The sequence below is a fragment of the Rhinopithecus bieti genome, unplaced genomic scaffold (genome assembly GCF_001698545.2).
Source record: "Rhinopithecus bieti isolate Rb0 unplaced genomic scaffold, ASM169854v2 scaffold_13342, whole genome shotgun sequence".
In the NCBI taxonomy this organism is placed as follows: Eukaryota; Metazoa; Chordata; class Mammalia; order Primates; family Cercopithecidae; genus Rhinopithecus; species Rhinopithecus bieti.
In genome coordinates this window covers 352,586-375,166 of record NW_016807690.1, presented here as the reverse complement: position 1 = coordinate 375,166, position 22,581 = coordinate 352,586, and the positions used below count along the sequence as shown (strand labels likewise).

Genomic DNA, 22,581 nt, shown 5'->3' with positions numbered 1-22,581 from the left:
AAAAAAAAAAAAAAAAAAAAAGAAAAAGAAAGTTGCAAAATAATGAAGAGTAGGCATGGAGAAGGGAAGACAATGACAAAGAAATGTGTCACATGAGCCAAGGAAATCAAATGCTTTCATCAGAGTATAATGAATAGAGTATGTAAGATTAGGTGAGAAAATTGTACACTGGGTTTGGAAACATAAAGGTATCGGTGCTTTCAGCCAGGCTGGTTTTAACATACTTTGAGGTAATTTTCAACCCCCCCGATAAACTATAAAGAACATGGCAAAAACAGGTTATTAAGCTGGTGCCAGATGACTAATCAATTATATCAGTACCCAATATAGAGTAGGCTCTTATGTTTATTGTTGATCTACACCAAGTAGAGAACCTCAATGCTATATAACTGAAAAATATGTTTTAAAAGGGGACAGGTGGGGCAGGTTAGGGGCTGGTATATGACACTATAAAATATACATTGGATACAAAAAGTATGTAACAGCAATAGACAAATGCTCACTTTAATCACAATTCTAAATTAATTATTTTCACATTAACATAGATATATCCATAAACCAAGAAAAACTGAGTTAAGTATGACACATTTAACAGTTAACATGATTTGAAAATGTTTTATTAAAAATTGATCAGAAGCTAGTTGAAATTCTCAATGTAAATATAAACTATTCATTACAATTGTTTTTCAAAGTAAATTCAGATCTAAGCTTCCTGAAAAGCTGTATTATCTAATATCATAATAGGGATGACTAAGTACCTGACAACTACTTTCTAAAGAACTTAACAAAAAGTGACTACTTGAATATTATATTTACAACAAAAAGGCTAACATTCTCTGCAGAGCTCTCATTTTATCATGCAATGTGGACAATCAGGAACAGGTGGATGAGGGGTATCAAGAAAAAGAGCATTTCAAAATATTTCCATTTTATTAAAGGTTTTGACAATTAAGATTTCATAAAATGTCTTTAAATTCTATTTTCTAGAGAATGACCATCTAAACAGGAGACACATGCCATAAAACTACAACCATTTTAGTGTGTAAAATAATTCCGAGTTTGTACTATAAAAAGATTTGGCTAAAATACAAAACATCTTTGCAATAAAACTGATAACGTAGCTTAAGCAGCTTATAAGATTTCAGAAATGTCTTCTGAGAGAAATGAGAATGCTTCCCTCTGCCAGACAAAACTGAACAGTTAAAGTCAAGGTGCTATAAACTAGACAAGGCTAGAGAGGCACATCACGTAACTAGAAAAGAACAGCATGGGATGTGGACTTCCTCTATGTCGAACTGATAGAAACACAGAATACACTATTCACAAGGAAAGGCATGAGAAGATAATTCTTACAAACAAACTTCTCATTGAAGTCTTGAAGAGTTTTACAGAGAACATAATCATAAAATGGCTAGAGGTCATTTATAGGACATGGTAATGGATTCCTTTATATTACAATACCTGCCTCAACTATAAACACAAATCAAATATAAACACTCTTGTAAAGCTGTGATTCTCTCAACCAAACATTCCTCTGGTACCACACTCAGCTGCTAGTGGCATTTGGATGCAAAGGTTTAACTCGTGCTAATCTGGACAAGCCAAGGCGGAGACCCTGATTTGGAGACTTCACAGACACTACCGCCAGTGGGCTGCTGCTATTTCTGCTACCTCCAGATGACGCTGAAAGGAAACATACGACGTGATGCTGATGATGTCGGAAATCTCTTAACAAAGATTAATTTATAAAACAAGCAGCAAAAAAAAGGTAGTTAAGCATTATTCCGCTTTCCAGGGTCTATCAAGCAATAAACTAGATCAAAAGAATAGAATGTTCTAAAGAGCAGAAATAATGCAGTATTGCCTATTTCCAAACATCCCAGAAGTCAAGGTAATGACTCTAAAACCTCACCATGAAAGCTGAAAAAGGAAGGCTGGGAACAAATAACACTAGTTGTAAAGGCATAAAAAAAATGCATAAAATTATAATTTCTAAAGTAATAGAAAAGCAAGTACATTTTAAGGTCCTGCAATTTTACAAGTAGTCCTTGAAGAGTCTATTTTCAATTATTAAATACCTTTAAAATAGTAAATGTTTTATTTATACTAGTTTCATTTATATTATTACTCTAATGTAGCAATTATTTCCATCTATTTCAAAATTATCCACATTAATGTTCACAGTTGATGACGATGTAGTTGCTCGCCATAAATTTAAAATAAATCATTATACCTGCTACCCTGTAACTCAGACTACGCTGCTTTATTTTCTAGTTTGAGAGGTATAAAATAGTATTTGATCTTAATTTACACTTCCTTAATCACCAGTGAGACTGAAACTCTTCATATTTTCTAGTTGTATTAATAGTTCTTGAGGACACTGGTATATTTATGCCCCTGGCTAATTTTACTTTTGGGGTCTTGGTGGTCTTCTCCAGTTGTATAAGATAGGTAACACACTGGCAATCTGAGGGCTCAGATATATTGTTTTGGTTCACATGGTGCTAAAAAAAAAAAAAAAAAGGCAACTTACAAAAATTAGCAGATTTCCTATTGAAATCTGGATTTCTGGCTTCTCTTGAAAACAACAATCAGATCTAGAAATACCAGGCCCATAATCTTGCATGGAAACAGTAAGATGGAGCTGAGCAGCAGCTGCTTCCTTCAAAAGGGTATCCGCTCCTGAGTCCAACAACATTGCTACTCACACAAGTCTACAGCATGGGCCCGATTCACTCATTGACATCACTTGCCTGACTGTCACATGCTGATTTTATAAGCACTTGGTGCTTTAAAACATTAACTCTTTATCCATCATTCTACTGTTTCCTTGTATCTTTTTGATTATGCTACTTTTAAATTTCTATAGTCGTATCATTTCTTTTAAATTTCCTTCATTGGGGAAGCACTAATTATTTTTAGAAATATAGTAAGTATTACTCTTTGAACAATATGACATCATTATTTCCGTAATTAATCTTCCCTCCTTTCCTTCTTCAAAAGTTTTAAGTCTTCATTAAAATCTTAGAAGTTGTAAATCAGAATGGACTTTAAAGATGATATTTGTTTCCAGTATTTCATAGGACAAAATGAAGACTCTGTAAGTTAAGTAACCATGCGGCCTCACAGCTCAGGCCTAAATCTACGAATAGCAGTCAGCAGGGAAGTGAGCACTGCGGACCAACTAAGAGAGACCACTCACAAAGAAAAACAGGAGTAGAACTGGAAAGGCTCGGGCGAAGAGAGGGGACACACGAGGACAGACATACCAGGCAGAGGAGGATAAAGAGAGGCCCGGAGAGAGGAATACATACAACATGTTTGAGAGACAAAAAGTGTTTCCATTTCACTGAAGTAGAGGGTTCATGTAGGTGGATGAGAGAAAGTAAAGACAGGACTGGTTAGGAAGGCAGCAACAATGTGGGCCTGGAATAGGGTTTTAGTAATGTCAAGAAGGGTGAAGGTCAAAGAATTCTTGAAGGATCCATGAGACTTGGCTGTGGAGCAAAAGAAAACAAAGAGAAGTGAAATTTGATTTTTAAAAGCAAGAGGTTGAGTTTGCTAGGGCATTTGTTAAATGCTAGAATTGCTACGTATAGATCCCAAGGCTTCAGTCAGACTGTGGAGGTCAGCAGGTCCTCAGCAAAAGATTTGCTGCCAGAAATACATACATCAGGAATCTCAAATGTTTATACCATTTAGCACGGTAATTCTCCTACTAGAAATTTTATCCTAGGAAAATAGTCAGTAATATGCTCAGAGATTTCTAAAATAAGGACATCTGTGCTTATTGCAATCTTATTTATAGCACTGAAAAAATCATAAACCTGGATGTCCAATCATAAGGAATGGCCAAATGATAAATATATGCAGCAACCAGAAACTTTGGTTTTGACGATTATGTAATAATATGGGGAAATGCTCACACATGGCATTTGTAACTAGGAAACAAATTTACCAGTAATAATTTCCCAAGCTCTAACCCTTGATGATAAATATGCCATACCTGGTGGGACCCATTTAGGTCTCTTGCTTTCAGCTGAAGGACTGCGTATTTGTAGTGGCTTCCTAGTGGCATCTGAAGAAAGAGAAACCTTTTTTGGCGAGGACTGAGATTCTGATTTGACGGCAGCTGGAGCAGAGTCCATCGAAGTCACTTATTTTAAAAATATACGTAAAAAAGTTTGTCATCCAGGAAGAAAAAGTAAGTCTAGCATGTATGTGTAAAAATTGTAAAGTTACATAATCATATAAAAAATAAACTTATTAATCAACAAACATTTATTGAGAGCCTAAGAACAGCCATCTTTTATGAGCATTAATCTGCCAGGTAGTGTGGTAGGCATATCACACACATTACCTTTAACTCTTTCCAACAACTCCAATACAGATATTACTATCCCCACTCTCAGAGAAGGAAACAGAGACATCGAGCAATCTGCCTATAGTCTGACAGCTAGTAAGCATCTAAGCTTAGAAGCCAGCCTTTCCTCCAAAATCCCATCCTTGTAACCAACCATTACACAATAGTGTCTCATGGGTATGTGTCAGTGAGATTATGTGTCAGGCTCTAGGATTAGAAACAGTATCATTCATGGCTCCTGCTCCCAAGGACTTTAAGGTCTAGTCACTAGACTCTAGTGGGAAGAACAGGAAAGTAAAGATGTGTAAAATGCGGTGTGGTAAGGGACACGGCAGACTCTAGAGGTATGCCAAGTAGGAAAGGAAACTACAGTCTGGGGGTATGTGTTTTGAAGTTAGAGGGAGATGAGTGAGGATGGTCTGAACCAAATCAAGATTGAAGAGTAAAGGTGAATTGAAAGAAGCTTTCCAGGCAGAGGGAGTATGGTGTGCAAAGATGGAGGATGCACCAAGTTCCAGGACCAGCAGTGCTGACTGGTTCAGTATATGGCTGGAGCAGAAATCTCCAGCGTAGGAAAGGTGAGAGACAGACACAGGGTGTAGATCACTTATGAAGAGCTTTGCAGACCATGCAAAAGAGTCTGGCTAGTCACAATCATGCATACATTTTTCTCAGGAGTGATTTGTATTTTAAAAACATCTTTCTGGTGGTAGTGCAGGAGAAATAGGCCACTTAGAAGGTTGTGGTAATCAGGTAAGAGGAAATGGGGGCCTACTAAGGTGGAGAATAGAAGGAAAACAGCACATTAGATACGTTTTGGCAAAAATAGGTGGGAGGCAGCAATGGAGATGAAGAAATAATCCATGACTTGCAAGTTCCTGTCATGGGCACACTGTTTGATGGTGCCATTTAGCTAGAGAATGAACACAAGACTGGAAGTATGCTTTGGTTTTATTTATTTATTTTTTTTGGTGGTGGGGAGGGAGGAGAGGTGGCATATAAGTTCACTTTCAGATAGTGCTTGTTTTGAGATACCTAGGGGTATTTAAAGGCATATAAATATGAACATTTTCACCATATACTCTTCCTAATGTTAACATCTGCATCCTCTAGATCAGCACTGTCTGATGGAACTTTCTGTGATTATAGAAATGTTCCATGTTTTGCACTGTCCAATACGGTAGCCGCTAGCCATATATAGTTACTGTGCACTTGAAATGTGACTTGCAAAACTGAGGAACTGATTTTTAAATTTTACTTAATTTTAATTAATTCAAATGTAATATAACTACACACGGCTAGAGGTTACCATATTGGACAGCACAGTTCTCAACATTTTTTCTATCAAGGGAAAATTATAACGTGTGCTAGACACAATTCTCGAAGTTTACCCAATACATTACTAGTAGGACTAAAAATATAATCCATTTTTCCTAATTCCTAATCCTATCACTTAATGGTTCAATTTCATTTCTAATGGTATATATTAATCTCAATTGTGAAGCAACTTGCTCTAAGGGATAGAGAAAAGATTTTAAATGGTAAATTCCAACTTGGGAACTGAAATTTTATTTTTAGTTATTAGTGTGTCTTGTTGAAGAAGCATAAACATGTAAAGAAAATACAAAATATATTCATGGTGCTAATAACTTTTTCCCATTATAGCTTGTGGTAGGCAGAATACTGGCTCCTCAGATGTCGACATCCTCCTCGCCAGAACATGTGAATATGTTACCTTACATGGCAAAGGGACTTTGCAGATGTAATGAAGTTAAGAATCTTAGATGGGGAAATCACACTGAATTATCTGGAGGGGCCCAATGTAATCACACGGGTCCTTATAAGTAAATGTGAGGAGGAAGAGAGTCAGAGTCGAGTGACACGATGTGAGAAAGTCCCTGCCATTGCTCTCTGAAGGTGGAAGGGGCCACAAGCCAAGAAATGCACCCTCAAGGAGCTAGAAAAGGCGAGAATGTGGATTGTCTCCTAGAGCCTCCACAAAGGAGCACAGTTCTGCTGACCGCTTGATTTTAGCCCAGTGAGAACCACTTTGGACTTCTGATACTCAGAACAGTAAAATAACAAGCATGTGTTGTTTTAAGACAGACACTACATTTACGGTAATGTGTTGTAACAGTAATAGGAAACTAATATACTGTTTTAGCTCTAAAAGCCCTTGTATTTAAAATCTAATTTCTGGAACCCAGATGAAGTCATCAATTAAAAAAAAACACTCTAATTAAAAAATCTCATTAATTCAAAATGCAGGAGAGAGAAGCATATAACTCAATCAGCACTTAGTTCTCGTTTAATTCTCAGTAAGTACTCAGCAACAGGCTACTTAAGGTGACAGCAGTTCCTATGAATAAATGGAAAGACTAAATAATGGAACTTTTAATATCAATAGCATATATATTAAGTCAACCAAGACATAAAAATGACTATCAAGAAATAAAACAAATTCAGTCAATAAGTTATATTTTTGCAATAACCTATCACATACTGTGAACTCAAAAATATCCTCACTTCTTTTACACAAGAAACAGGTATTCCATGTTCCAGTCATCATAAATTTTAAACGTTTTATCATAAAAGTAGTTTCTAATGGAATTTGTTTTGGGGAAGAAAAAAAAAAAAAAAGCCCTAGACATGTGGCCAAAGAGTTCTCAAATCAGACTAAGTAAAGCCCGAAAGCAAAAAATTAGAATCATGCAAACTTCCTTGTTTTGCCTGGAGAAAATATGGTCCAAGATACAGCTTAGACTCTGAACGGACAGACATGGGTTCAAATTCTAGCCCTTTGTCTAGCAGATGTAAGATTTCCAACAAATCATTTAACCTCTCTGACACTCAGTTTTTCACTGTAGAATGCAGGTGACAACAGCTACCACAGAGGGCAGCCATGAGTACAAAGCAAGGTCATATACAGTAAGTGCTAGCATAGGCAGTGGAGTCAGCATTCTTGTCTGCTTTTCTCCCTTCCCCACCCCTACCTTCCTTTTACATATTTTAACGAGAAATGGACATTAGGAAAATGTTAAAGAGAACAAAGGCAAAAATAAGAAAAATACAGCAAACAAACCACATACATTTCCTTTATAAAATTAAGTGTTTTGGACCAAGCTTACCCAAAGCATTACATTTGGATTTAGATTTCTTCTCTTTCTTTTCTACTGGGGATTTTACCTTCACTTCTTTCTTTTTAATTTCTTTAACTTTACTTTTCTCATAGAGAAGTCTTCGTCATTATCCTCACTCTCACAAAAATCAGAATCATCCTCAGAATCTTCACCTAAAACAGAAGATTACATAGTTCATCTTTGCTCTAAAAAGTGAGGATTCTGTTGCCTTAACTTTATCCACAGCTTTGGCAGGCAGCAGATTCTTATGCACCTTTGTGCTGCACTGTTTCCAGTAGCAGAACACTGCAGTGGTTGACATTGTGGGTGCCCGGGTTTGAATCCTCGGACAGGTCACTAACTTCACTGAGCCTCAGTTTCCTCACCTAGAAAATGAGGATAACCATAAACCTCCATCAAAGGGTTGTTGCATAAATTAAGTGAGTTAAATTATATAATGCATTTAGAATAACATCTGGCATATACCGAGCAAAATAGAATTGTTTGCTATTACCACCATCACTATAAATTTCCCATCAGTAATCTTTGCTTCAGATTTTACCATTTTACCTCAGTAACTTTCAAAAAGAATTGTAGGGTTTGACAATAGCTAGTCTTTCAAAACAATGACATTTATGGTAACAGTGAGCCTTCCCTTAACCACATAAACTTCAACACTCTGGAACAGACCAAATGAGAACTGAGATAACCATACACAACAATCTTAGCAGCTAATCCTAGAGCTGATTTCATTTGGGACAAACCTGTATTTCTCAAAAATGCTTTTCTGCACTTCGTGGGAAAATATAAGCCAGTGATCTAATTTTGAAAGTGCTACAGCTGCTCTGGGAAAAAGCATGTCCTAACCTGATAGTTAAGCAATGATCTTTCTATTTTCTGAGGGGTTAGGATCAGAAAACCATGCCTTGTAGATAAACTCTGAAAACTAATTGTAATAGTTTTTGTAATTGTAATAGGGTTAGTCCTATATCCATATAAAACTTTTTTTACATTTTTAATATTATGAACATGCTTATTGCAGAAAATGCTTACATCAAAAAATGTACAAATAAAATGAAAAATAAACAGTACATGCTTATTGTAGAAAATATAGTCCATATAAAAATTTATTAAAGAAAATCTACTGTGTAATCTCGCCACTCAGAGACAACCACTATTATCCCCACATACTAATATATCTACCTACGTGAAATATTTTATGTAAAATAAAAATCACATAAAATTTTCAAACCTATACCACAGTAGACAGCAATAAACCACCACCCAGATTCAACAATTATCAACATTTTGCTCCATTTGTTTCATCTATCTCGCTTTTCTTCTTCTCTTCCCTTTTCGTAATGTATTAAAATAAAACCAAGGCATCACGTCATTACATTCCTACATACTTCAGAACGTATCTCTAAAAAACATGAGCATTTTGTGACACAACAATGCCGTTACTACACCTAGCAATACCAACACTAGTTTCTTGGTATCGTCTTCTATTCAGTCTATATTAATCTCTTTTAATATAGAGCAGTATCTTCTCCCTGTCCTCCCTTGTGTCTGACTTGCTGAAGCAGTTGAGTCAATTGTCCTGTAGAACGTCCAAAATTCTGGATTTGTCTGTTTTCTAGCTCATGGTGTCATTTAACTTAATCTTGCCTTTTTTTTTTTTTTTTTTTTTGAGATGGAGCCTCACTCTGTGTCGCCCAGGCTGGAGTGCAGTGGCACAATCCCGGCTCACTGCAACCTCCACCTCCCAGGTTCAAGTGATTCTCCTGCCTCAGCCTCCCAAGTAGCTGGGATTACCGGCTCACAACACCACGCCCAGCTAATTTTTGTATTTTTAGTAGAGAAGGAGTTTCACCATGTTGGCCAGGCTGGTCTCGAACTCCTGACCTCAACTGATCCGCCCACCTCGGCCTCCCAAAGTGCTGGGATTACAGGCGTGAGTCACCGTGCCCAGCCATATTCTTGCATTTTATGTGAACTGGAATTCTGCTCTCAAGGCTTGATTGGATTCAGGCTCACTATTTTTGGGGGGGCAAGGGGGAGGGCAAGAGTATGCTTCATAGATATATTCTCTGTACTTCATATTATATCACATCAGAAATCATATAATGTGTGGTTGTCCCTCTCCTAGGTGGTTCAGGTGATGCCAGCCTGAATTCATCATTGTAAAGATCATTATCAACCTTCCATTGATGACCTTTACCTAAATCAACAATGTCGTTTATGGGCTGGGCACAGTGGTTCACCCCTGTAATCCCAACACTTTGGTAGGCCAAAGCAGGTGGATCACATGAGGTCAGGAGTTCGAGACCACCCTGGCCAACATGGTGAAACCCCATCTCTACTAAAAATACAAAAATTAGTCAGGCATGGTGGTGCACACCTGTAATCCCAGCTACTTGCGAGGCTGAGACATGAGAATTGCTTGAATCTGGGAGGTGGAGGCTGCAGTCAGCCGAGATCGTGCCACTACACTCCTGCCTGGGCGACAGAGCGAGACTCCATCTCAAAAAACAAAACAAAAACAAAAAACAATGTAATTATGATCTTCAAATTGCAATTTTCTTACTCTATCATTGTTCCCACACAAAATTTTAAAATAATCAACTCACAAATTCACATAATGGCTACTGTGCTATACAGAATTAGCCCAAAAAAGGCCAGCAGATCACATGAAGGCTGCTGGAAGTTTAGCCTGCAAATTCAAGTAATCCCAAGAGGCTCTCAGTTCAAAGAGGGCAAGTAATGGAGGAAGTTTCTCCAAACTTTCAGAATATATAATCTAGAACAAAACTTTCTGTATATCCAATAGCTCTAATACTGTTTGTGTTCAGTAACTTCGAAGTCTTAAGGATTCTCTTCTTGGCTTAAAAGGATAAGTAGTAGGAGCTGGCTACATTTCTGTTTAACAAGCTTGTTCAGAAATGGGGTCCAACTAATCTTCGTCAGTCAACTGAGAAAGCAATTTAAATAAAATTAGAGATGGGGAGTTGGAGTTCCCAAAATTCCAAGTCATTCGCATCCCATAGAGGAAAATCTGGAAGGCCCAAACCCTTCAGTTATGGATTTTGTTAGAGAAAAGACTTATCTTCTCTGCAATTTTCTCTTTTCTTTCCCTAATGAAGGTCACACATGGTCCTTTCTATTCTCATCCAGGGCAAGCAAATGCAGGCGCAAAACTGAAATGTCACTTTGGGGCTGCTTCTACTTCTTGGCTATTATGAATAATGCTGCTCTGAACACGGGTATGCAAATATCTCTCTGAGATCTTGCTTTCAATCGTTTTGGAAATATACTCAGAAGTGGATTGCTAGATCATATAGTATAGGTTGAGTATCCCTTATCTGAAGTGCTTGGGACCAGACGTGTTTCAGGGTTCAGATTTTTTTTGGATTTTGAAACATTGGCATTATAACCAGTTAGGCATTCCAATTCTAGAAATCCAAAATGCTCAAATGAGTATTTCCTTTGAGCATCACATTGGTGCTCAAAAAGTGTCTTTGCATTTTCCTGTCTCCCAGGTTCTCCCAAAGTAAAATAAATGCAAAACAGTCTTTTTTCATGTATTTCGTTTGTTCCACAAGGACAGGAGTTTATTTTGTTCACTGTTGTATCCCTAGTATCTAGAATATTGTGCACATAAAAAGCATTCAAATATTGGTAGAACAGCTGATGATGAACAAATCTGTTATTTATTGATAGTATATCAAAACCTAAAATATGATATCTTGATTTGGCCTAAATTTATCAACTTATGAATTTAAATTTTTAATTAATATGTTACAATGTTCTGTCAAGGTCACTACACTTTCCATTTGCCCAATTTCTAAATGAGTCTAAAAACCATCACAATAAAATACAGATTTCATATCACTTCTGCCTCAGAATAATTCATGGATTTCTACTACCTACAGGGAAGAAAAGCCTACACTTCTTCAAGTGTGTCTGAGGCCCTCCACGATTAGTACCAGCCTCCCTCTAGAGCCCCTTCCATGTTCATCCCAGCAAGCCTCACTCAGAGACAGAGCATTTGTCTATTCCACGGGTAATGCCTTTCTGTCAGTCAGAAATGCTCCTTTCCACCATTAGTTTGTTGAAACGCTACTCATTTTTCAAGGCATAGCTTAAAGGTGAACTCGTAGAAAAAGCTTTTCCCCAAATGCTATCACTGAATTGAACTGTTCTGCGTGTCCCTGAAGTTTGCACACCCCAAAGGTTTAACACAGTGCTTTGCACAATTAATGGCTTCCAAGAACTTTTTTGACTAAATTCCCATAGAATTAATTTCAAAGTAGGATAAAACCTACCAGATGCAAAGTCTGGTTCAGTGTCATTAGCACTATCACCATCACTGCCTTCCAGAAGAATCTTCCTCTGCTGTACTGCAGCTTTAGATGCTGCTTTTCTTTTCCTTTGACCACCACCAACATCATCTTCCACAGTAATCTTATCCAAATCTTCAGGAGAGGCATAAAAATCAATGGAAAACTTTCTGTGACAGCTGATATTTCAAGAACTGCAGAGCAGACTCTATTACAGCTATTGTTTTTATGTGCCCAGGTTCATCCCTCCCCTGCTTCTATTTACCAGCCCAATCTGGGTCAACCATGGTACATCAGTGCCCTGGGAACACCTCTAGTTTTGGGAATAAATCCAAGACCCAAACAGAAATAATCTTTCCCCCAAAATTTTCAAACTAGAATTGGGAATATGCAGCCCCTTTCTTCAAAGGTCAGTTGCTCCAACTAGAAGCCATGGGTAGTTATGAGCCTTCAGGGAAGAATGTGTGTCTGCAGTAAGACAGAATGAGACTAAAACACAAAGAAATAAAGGCCATGACATCAAGAGAGTCTTGACAAATTTAAAGAACTTGCTTCTAGCCACAATTTCAGCAATTTAAACAAAAGTCAGAAAAACAGCATTGTTGACGAAAAAAATTAATATAAAAAACTTACCTAAATAATCACTGGCTACACTGCAATTAGAGATATGAGGAGACTTATTCATTGTTTCTATTTTACTACTGCCATGTTTTTCAATGCCTAAATATAAAGAACAAGAAAGAAAATTCAGATACATCTTAATCAAATAATGTCTAGAAATAGGAAAATTAGTACTAAAATGTAATAGCATTTAGATATAGATAAATGATCCCAAACTCAAACTAGCACAATAATTTTATTCAGAGAGGGTAACATATGGTTAGAAGTCTGGGCTCTGAAATTTACCATACTTATGTTTAAATTCAGGCTGTACCATGTAAACTGGCTATATGACCATGGGCAAGTTGCTTATCCTAAGACTTAATTTCCTCATCTATAACGTGGAGATAAAAACAGTGTCTTGCCCAGTGGTATTACAGAAGACCAAACGTGGATGTCACATGGGAATTGCTTACTATTATGCCATGCACAGGAAATGGTCAATAAATTTTAACTATCAATCCTGTGTAGGCAAATCCATGTTTTTACTAACATAAGAACTCTCCAATCGTTATAATAAGCTTAAGATGATCCAAAGCATTCTAAGAGGACTTTAAGACATAATAGTGGTACTATTAAATTCCAGTGCTACAAGGTGCATTATTCAATAAGAAGTCGTGTAATATTAATACTTCTAAGGAAGTCCCCTTATACATGCTACAATGTCTTAAAAGAGAGAGGCGAATTTCAGTGCCTCCATTTTAAATGTAATTTATGACAATTGTCTTTTGGTGTTTCTTTGATTCTTGGTTACTAAAAGTCTTCCTAATCAAACTTTCGTTTTTTTTTTTTTTTTTCTTCTTCTTTCAGGAATTTAAAATTTTATTTTGCTTTATGATTGTGGGAAATATTTACATGGTTTCAAAGTCAAATTTACAAGAAAAAAGTATATTCAAAGAAGTGTAGCTTCTGTTACTTTCATTTCTTTTTAAAGAGGAGGCAGTCAGGTAAGGTGGCTCTCGCCTATCATCCCAGCACTTTGGGAGGCTGCGGCAGGAGGATTGCTTGAGGCTGGGAGTTTGAGGCCAGCATGGGCAACAAAGTGAGACCCCTCTTGATAAAATAAAAAATTACCCAGGCATGGCAGCACATGCCTGTAGTTCCAGCTACTCAGGAGGCTGAGGCAGGAGGATTGCTTGAGCCCAGAAGGTCAAGATTGTATTAAGCCATGATCAAGAAACTGTATTCTGGCCGGGCGTGGTGGCTCATGCCTGTAATCCCTGCATTTTGGGAGGCCGAGGCAGGCAGATCACGAGGTCAGGAGATCGAGACCATACTGGCGAACATGGTGAAACCCCATCTCTACTGAAAATACAAAAAAAAAAAAAAAAATTAGCCAGGTGTGGTGGCAGGCGCCTGTAGTCCCAGCTTCTAGGGGGGCTGAGGCAGGAGAATCGCGTTAACCTGGGAGGCGGTGGAGCTTGCAGTGAGCCGAGATCGCGCCACTGCACTCCAGCCTGGGCGACAGAGTGACACTCCATCTCAAAAAAAAAAAAAAAGAAACTATTCCTGCCTGAATGACAGAGCAAGACCCTGTCTCAAATAATTAAATAAGGAGGAGTACTCATTTAGAAAACAAAGAAAAAAAGCCCCATGTATACCCCTAAATAAGACAATAAGCTAAAATATCCCCCCACATAAAAACTTTAAGCCATAAAGCATTTTAGCAGTAGAGTATCTTTTTCAGGAATAATGATTTCTGCCTCTCCAGAATATTAATATATAATCTGCTGCATAGTTGCCAGAAAAATCAAACGAGAAAATCAACAGAGAAATCCAGAAGCCATTCTTGTAAGTCTACTGAGCTTCCTAACCAAATTAATACCTTTGACCTTTGTAAGAAATAAAAATTACCAGAATTAGGGCATGTTCAACTGATCTGGAAAAAAACGAGACGGATTGTTAGGACTATACAGATCAATCCATTTGATGAAGAAATTAAATGTTCACTGTACAACAACATGCAATGTGAACAATGAGGCTCACAGTCCACGCCCTCAAGCTTACTCTGGGTATGAAGCAGAGATGTATATCTGTTTGTATGAGATCTAGGCAGCTGAATTAAGAACTAAATCCAACTGTATCCTCTGCAAATGGGTCTATTTACAGTGCAAAGTATTCACATTTTACTCTTTCCTCTGTGAAGGCCCACCTAAAGAAATAGTTACAAAAGCATTAAGAAGGTTTTAAAGTTAAATATACAGAAAATAAAGTTACTTTTATCTTGAGACTTCTGCACATTAGTGGTGACTGTTGGAAGTTCCTTCACTGATAAAGCTAGTGCAACTTCTAAGTCTCTCTGGTAGAGCTTGTCATCTAAAGCCATCCTAAAATAGATACACAAGTAATAATGAGTTCTTCAAAATATCAGTCGCAACTAAAGAACGAAGTTTGAGATTTCCCTAAATTACTATCCAAGAGTTGCTAACCTCACAAAAATGTTTTTAAATAATCATCATCATTAATAGATCTTTGAAGACTCCTAAAATGTCACAGTATCACGTTATATACAGAGTAAGAGGTTTGAAATAGGAGGAGCATGTGCCTCTTTGCAATGACTGTTGTGTCACCTACCAGCTGTGTCCAGGTGGGAAACACCTACTCAACCCAAAACAGACTTGGTTCAAACATCACTTCCACTTAAAACTCTTCCTTGACCTCACCCACTCCCCTTTAGCAGATATTATAGCCCTCACATTAAATTAAAATTATTATCATTTTTTTTACATCTATTCTTCCCAGTCCAGACTTTGACAAATATTTTACCAAGCACTTACTTTGTACAAGGCACTGCACTAGCTGGAATACTAAAAGTACCTTCAGGGAGTCTGCAATTAAAGGAGGAGGGTGGGGAAATAAGACAGGCTGATAATTATACTATAAAAGGCAGATCATAAAGTCCTATTCAAGTTGGTCAAAAGTGCTATGGAGTGTAAGAGGAAAAAAACATCAAAGAAAGATAACAAAAAGTTACATAAAAGAAGCAGCACTGAGACGTACCTTAAAGAATTTATCTTTTTAGAATAACAGTTTTCTTAAGATATAATTCACAGATCATAAAGTTTACCTTTTAAAGTAAACAATTCAGCAGTTTTTAGTACATTCGCAGAGTTGTAAAATTACCATCACTACCTAATTTCAGAACATCTTTACTACCCCAAAAAGAAACATCATACCCATAAGCATTCCCTTCCTGTTTACCTCTCTCCCAGCTCCTAGCAGCCATGAATCTACTTTCTGTTTCTATGGATTTGCCTATTCTGGACATTTCACGCAAATGAAATCGTATAATATGTGACCTGTATATCTGGCTTCTTTCACTCAGAATGATGTTTTCAAGGTTCATCCATATTACAGTATATATCAGTTATCAGTAGTCATTTCTTTCTATAGCGGAAAAAATTCCATTTTGTGGATACCACATTTCACTTATTCATTCATTAGCAGACAGATATTTAGATCGCCTCCCTTTTTTTTTTTTAGCTATTATGAATAATGTTGCTATGAACATTCATGTACGGGTTGTGTGGGCATATGTTTGCATCTCTCTTGGATACATACATAGGCTGGGTCATATAACTCTGTTTAACATTTTGAGGAACTGCTAAACCATTTTCCAATTTAGCTGCACTATTTTACTTTCCCATCAGCAATACAGGAGGGTTCAAATTTCTCCACATCCTTGTCTTTTTTATTAAGTCATCTAGTGGATGTGAAGTATTATCTCATTTTGATTTTGATTTGCATTGCCCTCACAGCTAATGATGTTGAGCATCATTTCATGTGTTTATTGGTTATTTGTGTATCTTCTCTGGACAGTCTATTCAAATCTTTTGCACATTTTAAATTGTGTGGTTAGTCTTTTTACTATTGAGTTTTACAAGTTCTGTGTATACTCTGGATACAGTCCCTTATCAGTTATCTGATTTACAAATATTTTCTCCCATGTGTGAGTTCCTTTTTCAATATATTTAAAATGTAATACAAGAAACTCACAAAAAAAAACCAAAAAAAAAAAAAAAGAGCATGACATAAGTTTCTCCATGCTAACTAACTTTTCACAGAGAAACTTGGAGCAGTGAAACATTATGTATGCCATGTTCCATTTGTTAATATTCCTCTTCCATCTATCTCTTCTCCATACTGCAAGTTTTGGGTCTCCAAGGACTTCCTTCACTCCTTTCTCACTAATTCCATGGTTAGTCTAGAAACTATGGGAACTTATCACTGCTGGATAAATCGTAACAATATGGGAAGAAGACATCTTTTTCTACCAAAAAATACATGGCTTTACATTTTAAAGACTGTCCTCACATTAAGTCATCTTATGTCTTAATCATCTTAAGTCATCTAATGTCATTTTTAGCAAAGTAGTATGATTTGAAGACTTCAGAGGCAAGTGCTGGGTTCTGTCCAAACCAGTCATAACTTCTAAATTCCACAATCGTTATTGTTTTAATACTTAATGATATTTCCTTATATGTTTGTGAATTTCTTTTTTTTTTTCAGAGACAGAGTCTGGCTCTGTTGCCCAGGCTGGAGTGCAGTGGCGCGATCTTGGCTCACTGCAAGCTCCGCCTCCTGGGTTCACACCATTCTCCTGCCTCAGCCTCCTGAGTAGCTGGGACCACAGGCGCTATTATTACAATTTTTTTGTATTTTTTAGTAGAGACGGGGTTTCACCATGTTAGCCAGGATGGTCTCGATCTCCTCACCTCGTGATCCGCCCGCCTCGGCCTCCCAAAGTGCTGGCATTACAGGAATGAGCCACCACGCCTGGCCGACTGTCAATTTCTTTAAGTCAGAAAGCCAGAAAAAAATAGTACGTCCTGTTTTCTGACATGCACGTAGTAAAATAAGACCTATGACTCTGCTCAAGTTCTAATTTAAACCAAGGGTTTGAATCTGTGTCTCTTTAAAATGAACACATCTCATGTCATATCTCTACTACATGTCTTACCTCTCACCTTTTTTTAGGGGTTTTCTCTTGTACTGGGATTTCTTCTTTCTGGAGATTGCTCAAGTTAGGTTTTGGTTTATCTGGTTTTAACTCCTTTGGTGTTGTTCTGGATTTCTTGTTTAAAGGTACAGTTGCAGAAACAAAATCATCTATTCATGTGTGAATTAAAACCAAAAGAAAAGATTATTTTCTTAGTAAATGAAAATCATTACAATGTGTGTTCAAGTTTTATAGGCTAGGCAAATTGTTTAATTTCCACAATTTAAAATCATTGTTAGTATTTTATCTTTATTCTTATTCATCTATTTCGACTTTTGTTTTGTGCCCTTTATATTTAAAATATCAGTCTATCAAAACCAATTCACTAAAACTGCAAAAGCAATTAAGACAGCATATAAATGTCAAAGACAAAATGATTAAAACCTGTAAAACCATTAGAAAATTGTAGAATTTAATCACATTGAAAAGTGGAAATAAATTATTTTTATTGGAACTTCACAATGTAGCCAAATATCTTTTTTCAAAGCCCATTACCTGGGCCAGGCACAGTGGCTCACGCTTGTAATCCCAGCACTTTGGGAGGCCAAGGCAGGCAGATTACCTGAAGTCACAAGTTCAAGACCAGCCTGGCCAACATAGTGAAACCCTGTCTCTACTAAAAAATACAAAAATTAGCTGGGCATGGTGGCAGACGCCTGTAAATCCCAGCTACTCAGGAGGCTGAGGCGGAAGAATCACTTGAACCCGGGAGGCAGAGGTTGCGGTGAGCTGAGATCGCACCGTTGCACTCTAGCCTAGGTGCAAGGAGACTCCGTCTCAAAAAGAGAAAAAAAAAGTCCATTACCTATTCCCAAGTACATTAACCATACTAGAGAAAATAAGAAGCATTATGGGGGAAAAAAAAGAAGCTCCTATCTGAGGATTTTTACAATAGTAGTATTTTCTCTTTCCATTACCATAATGATCTTCCTATGATCCTACCAAAGTAACTTCTTATTTTCTGGCAAAAGGATGTTCTTTTCCAGTCCATTACTGTTTCTCACAGGTTTTTCTGTCTTACCAATCCTCAGAACTGTTGTAGTTCTACTCTTGACTGTCAACGTAAAACTACTACTGTGGCTTTTCAACATGTATATAACACATATATGCACACCTTCAGGGTCTATGTAGTCTTAATCACATACTCAGCAAGCACTAATACTCGTTGTCTCTTAGATGCTTCCCCATGTAAAAACAAGTTAACTTATGACTCCCCCACCTGCTGCCACCCCCCACCTACTACACACCTGACAACTTATAAGTATCTGGTGATAGACTAACAACAGTAAAAAAAAAAAAAATCTAGATGTTATATTCTATACTGTTTTTCCCAAGTGGTAGATACAGTTAAGGCTGTGCTCAAGGCAAAAACAGGCTCCTTCAAACCGAAGACTTACGAAACATTTGACTTACAGAAAACTCTAGTGGTCTGAGAAAGAAATATTGAATCTACTTCAACATATAACATAATCTAATGCAATGTTCCTCAAACTTTTCAATCATAGCAGAGTCAAGTAAACATCTGACTATGCCTATGTTATAGGCATAACATAAGCCTAACCTTTCTTCAAGGTCGTGTTTTATATTACAATTAATAGGGATTTTATATAATATTCTGTAACATCTTCGTATCTCAAAAAGACAGTGTTTTCCTTCTGCGGGGATGGGATAGGAAACAAACCTCTATGTGAGAACTATGGACTTGGAGTAGTTTAGATCTAGAGACTTTTCACCTGGCCCTGTTCACTTATCACCTACTAACATAATTTTTATCAGTATAATTATCAGCATAATTATCCCAAATGACTGGAAAACTATCTTTTGAGACCTACTTCATTTGGGCAATGTAGTCAGTATTTGAGCCATACATGTCATATAAATTCTGAGGAAATGAGTTTCCAAATCTTTAGAGCAAAAATAAGCAGCTTTACTTACCATCACTGTCAGAGTGGTCAAATTGTGAGTAATTGACTGGTTTCTTCTGTCTATGAGCAAAACAGAATTTTTTCATTAACACAAATGTCAATTTCTCACTTCTATTACTTAAGGCTATTAATGAATATTATTTATTTATTTAATATTTATTTTAGTATTATTCATTTATTAATAATGAATAAATACGTGAAATAAATAAAAATGTGTTAAATGAATGAAATGTGTTTGAATGAATGAAAATGCGTTTGGGTTCTCGTAAGAACATTGAAATCTAAAACATGATTTGCATTTTACCGCAGGGACTTATCATTAGCTAAAAGAATTACAATGATACCTGATATACCTGGGTATTGTTGGCTTTTCAATTATATGATAAAGGAAAAAAATTCAGATAACTTACAAAGAATAATCTATACAATTAACATTTATAATTTCTATACTGTTTAATTGCTGTTGGGCATCTGTAAGTTCCCATTGTATGTATTCTTCTGTTTTGTGTGTGCATTGTCTTCCTTACTAGATTATAAATTTCTTGACACTAAAAGCTACTTCCTTTTTTTTCAGTCTCTCCACAATACCAAATAATGTTTTTATGCAATGGACACCTAAAAATGGTGAGTGACCTTGTTCCTGCCACCTGAGATGAATCTTTATACAGGCTGAGTATCCCTTATCTGAAATGCTTGGAACTAGAAAAGTTTTGAATTTTGGATTTTTTCAGATTTTGGAATACTTGTATTATATACTTACCAGCTGAGCATCCCAAATCTGAAAATCTAAAACCTAAAGTGCTCCAATGAACATCTCCTTTGAGTGTTGTAGGTACTGCAAAAGCTTCAAATTTTGGAGCATTTCAAATTTGGGATGCTCAACCTGTACTACTTTACAGGGCATTAGAAGAAAATGATATTCAAAGTGAAAAAAAAATAATTTTTTTCCTCCCTCCTCTAGGCACTAAATAAAATGTTTTCTAGTTTTATTTCTATATTTTGACAAATGGCCAAATGTGAATAACCTAATTTGTCAGCTGGTTGTTCTTTCAAGTAAAAATAATGTTCTATGGAAAAGAGGTAAGCTCAGCTCACAACTGAGACAATCTCACAAGGCTTTTCCTTGAGATAACTATCACACATCAGTATGTAGAAGCACTTTATGTGTACTTCCCATTTCCTCACACAAAATATTAAAAAGTGCACTCATATTACTCTCTTACTCTTCAGAGTTAAAGAATTTAGAGCTGAATAAAATGTGAAAACTCCTTTAAAATTCTGAACTTGAATAACAGTAAAATAAAATCAATAGCCTATTTTAAAAGGAAACTTAAGGGTTAAGCTATGATGATTATAGTAATTTCCACTACTTCATCAAGCACATCCTTAACTGAAATTAATTTTTTTTTTTTTACTCTTGAGAGTATGGCAGTAAACAATGCAAAGACTGGTAGTACAATTTAGTGCCATTGCTTTAATTGTTCTGAGGTGCCAGCAGTTTTATCGTCACTGCAGTGCAAATGACAAAGCAGTGAAAAAGGCAAATCATGTCTGTTCCATACAAAGGGATTATGACTTCACTGCCTGGATGCTTAAAACCCATTTCAAATTCAGCATGTTCGAAACAGAAATCTTGATCCCTCACACCTCCTGACCTTCCTTTTCCTAGTCTTCCCTATCTTAATACAAAGATCATCCATTCTGTAGCTCAGACCAAAACTATTGTGGAGACATCTCTGATTCTTTCTTTCCCTTACCTGTACATCTACTTCATCAGCAAGTTCTGTCTGCAGTGCCTCCGAAATACATCCCAAATTCATCTGTTCCATTCCATGCCCAGCGATAATAGCCTATCCCAAACCACTCTCCAATGATATAATAGCCTGATTTCCCTGCTCCCATTCTGATCACCCCGTCCATCATTCATTCTCCACCAGCAGCCAGTGACCTTTATAAAAGCAAACTTAGATTTCTCTCCCCTACTTAAAACCCTCCACTGACTTCCCATTGACTTAAAACAAAACCTAAACTTCTTTCTAAGACTTACAAGACCCTGTCTGTTCTGGCACCTGCCTATTTCTCTGGCCTAATCCCCTACGATTCTCCCCACTCTTTGTTAATCCTACAGCTTTAGACTGTCCCTAAAATATGGTCAAGTATGGGGCCTTGGCTCCTATTTCCTCTACCCTGATTCATGACTCTGTGCACGTAATATCGCCTCAAAGTCACATACTAACTACTATATTTAAAGTAGTGCTTTCCTCCTTCGCACTCTGTCATATTTCGAGGCTTATTTTCGGCCCCCTAACCTCACCTCCCACTAGAATGTAACCTCCAGCACCTCACACATTAAAGAAGTGAATCTATTCAATAATTTTACTAAATGAATGGCTAACCGTAGGCTTCCATGGCACTCAACTGTGTAAATAGAAGAATCGTTTCTAAATACCATAATGGAAAGCACAGAGGATCTGGAGTGAGATGACTTAGGTTTGAGTATTGCCCTGTCACTTACTGGGCTGTATGACTCAGGTAACTTACCCTTTATACGTAGAAACGTTAAATGAATAAAAGAGGAATGCTTACTCTTTCTATATCCAATAACTACAGTGATGAACAAATAAAATAACACATAATTGGGCGCTCGGTGAAATGTAAAGCTCTGTTCAAACGCTAACATAACAAGGTCTTGGTAAAAGAAACGCCAACGGCTGTGAAGGGAGGCAAAGAGAAGGGAAAAGCTACGATGCTAGGATACTTCTGAGCAACGGGTGGCTCTCCCTGGAGACTGGGTTCTCGATAACAGTACATTCTAACCCCACCATCGCTGCCCTCCGGTCTTACTCGATCCTTTCCCCGTAGTCGAATGTCTTTCCCCTTAGTTTTCTTCCCACCCCCGCCGAATGTCAGGAACTACGCACCTCACAGGCCGCACCATGGTCCCTTTCAAGGCTTGATATTTACAGTTCTCAAATTCTCGTCTGCTTCAGCGGCGGTTTCAATTCGCGCCCAAAACCAGACTTCGGCGCCCTCCGCCCCCTGTTACCAGTCGTCCAATCATTACAGCCATGCTTGCGGCGGCGCACGCGCTGTGGGGAAAGCGGATTTGCTCCCGCCCTTCCTAAGGCACCACCTTTCCGTATCCGGTCCAGCAGAGCCGAGTTTGTGCTTTGTC

The 22,581-nt window shown here is 37.3% G+C and overlaps 2 protein-coding genes across 2 annotated transcripts in view; both read right to left on the bottom strand.

The window, feature by feature from the left end:
- DYRK4 (dual specificity tyrosine phosphorylation regulated kinase 4) overlaps positions 1-4,095 on the bottom strand; it is a 57,464-nt gene extending 53,369 nt beyond the window's left edge. Inside the window, exon 1 of the mRNA XM_017883300.1 lies at positions 4,007-4,095. Coding sequence (XP_017738789.1) covers positions 4,007-4,020 — 14 coding nt within the window. The 5' untranslated portion in view covers positions 4,021-4,095. The remainder of the gene's footprint in view (positions 1-4,006) is intronic.
- RAD51AP1 (RAD51 associated protein 1) lies at positions 489-22,536 on the bottom strand. Its single transcript, XM_017883315.1, is given in 11 exon segments — positions 489-1,683; positions 4,007-4,156; positions 7,492-7,584; positions 7,587-7,655; positions 11,808-11,957; positions 12,456-12,542; positions 14,700-14,809; positions 15,260-15,310; positions 17,450-17,591; positions 19,417-19,466; positions 22,328-22,536. Coding segments are annotated over 11 exon segments (1,056 nt in total). The 5' UTR covers positions 22,345-22,536; the 3' UTR covers positions 489-1,546.
- Between the last annotated feature and the right edge of the window lie 45 nt (positions 22,537-22,581).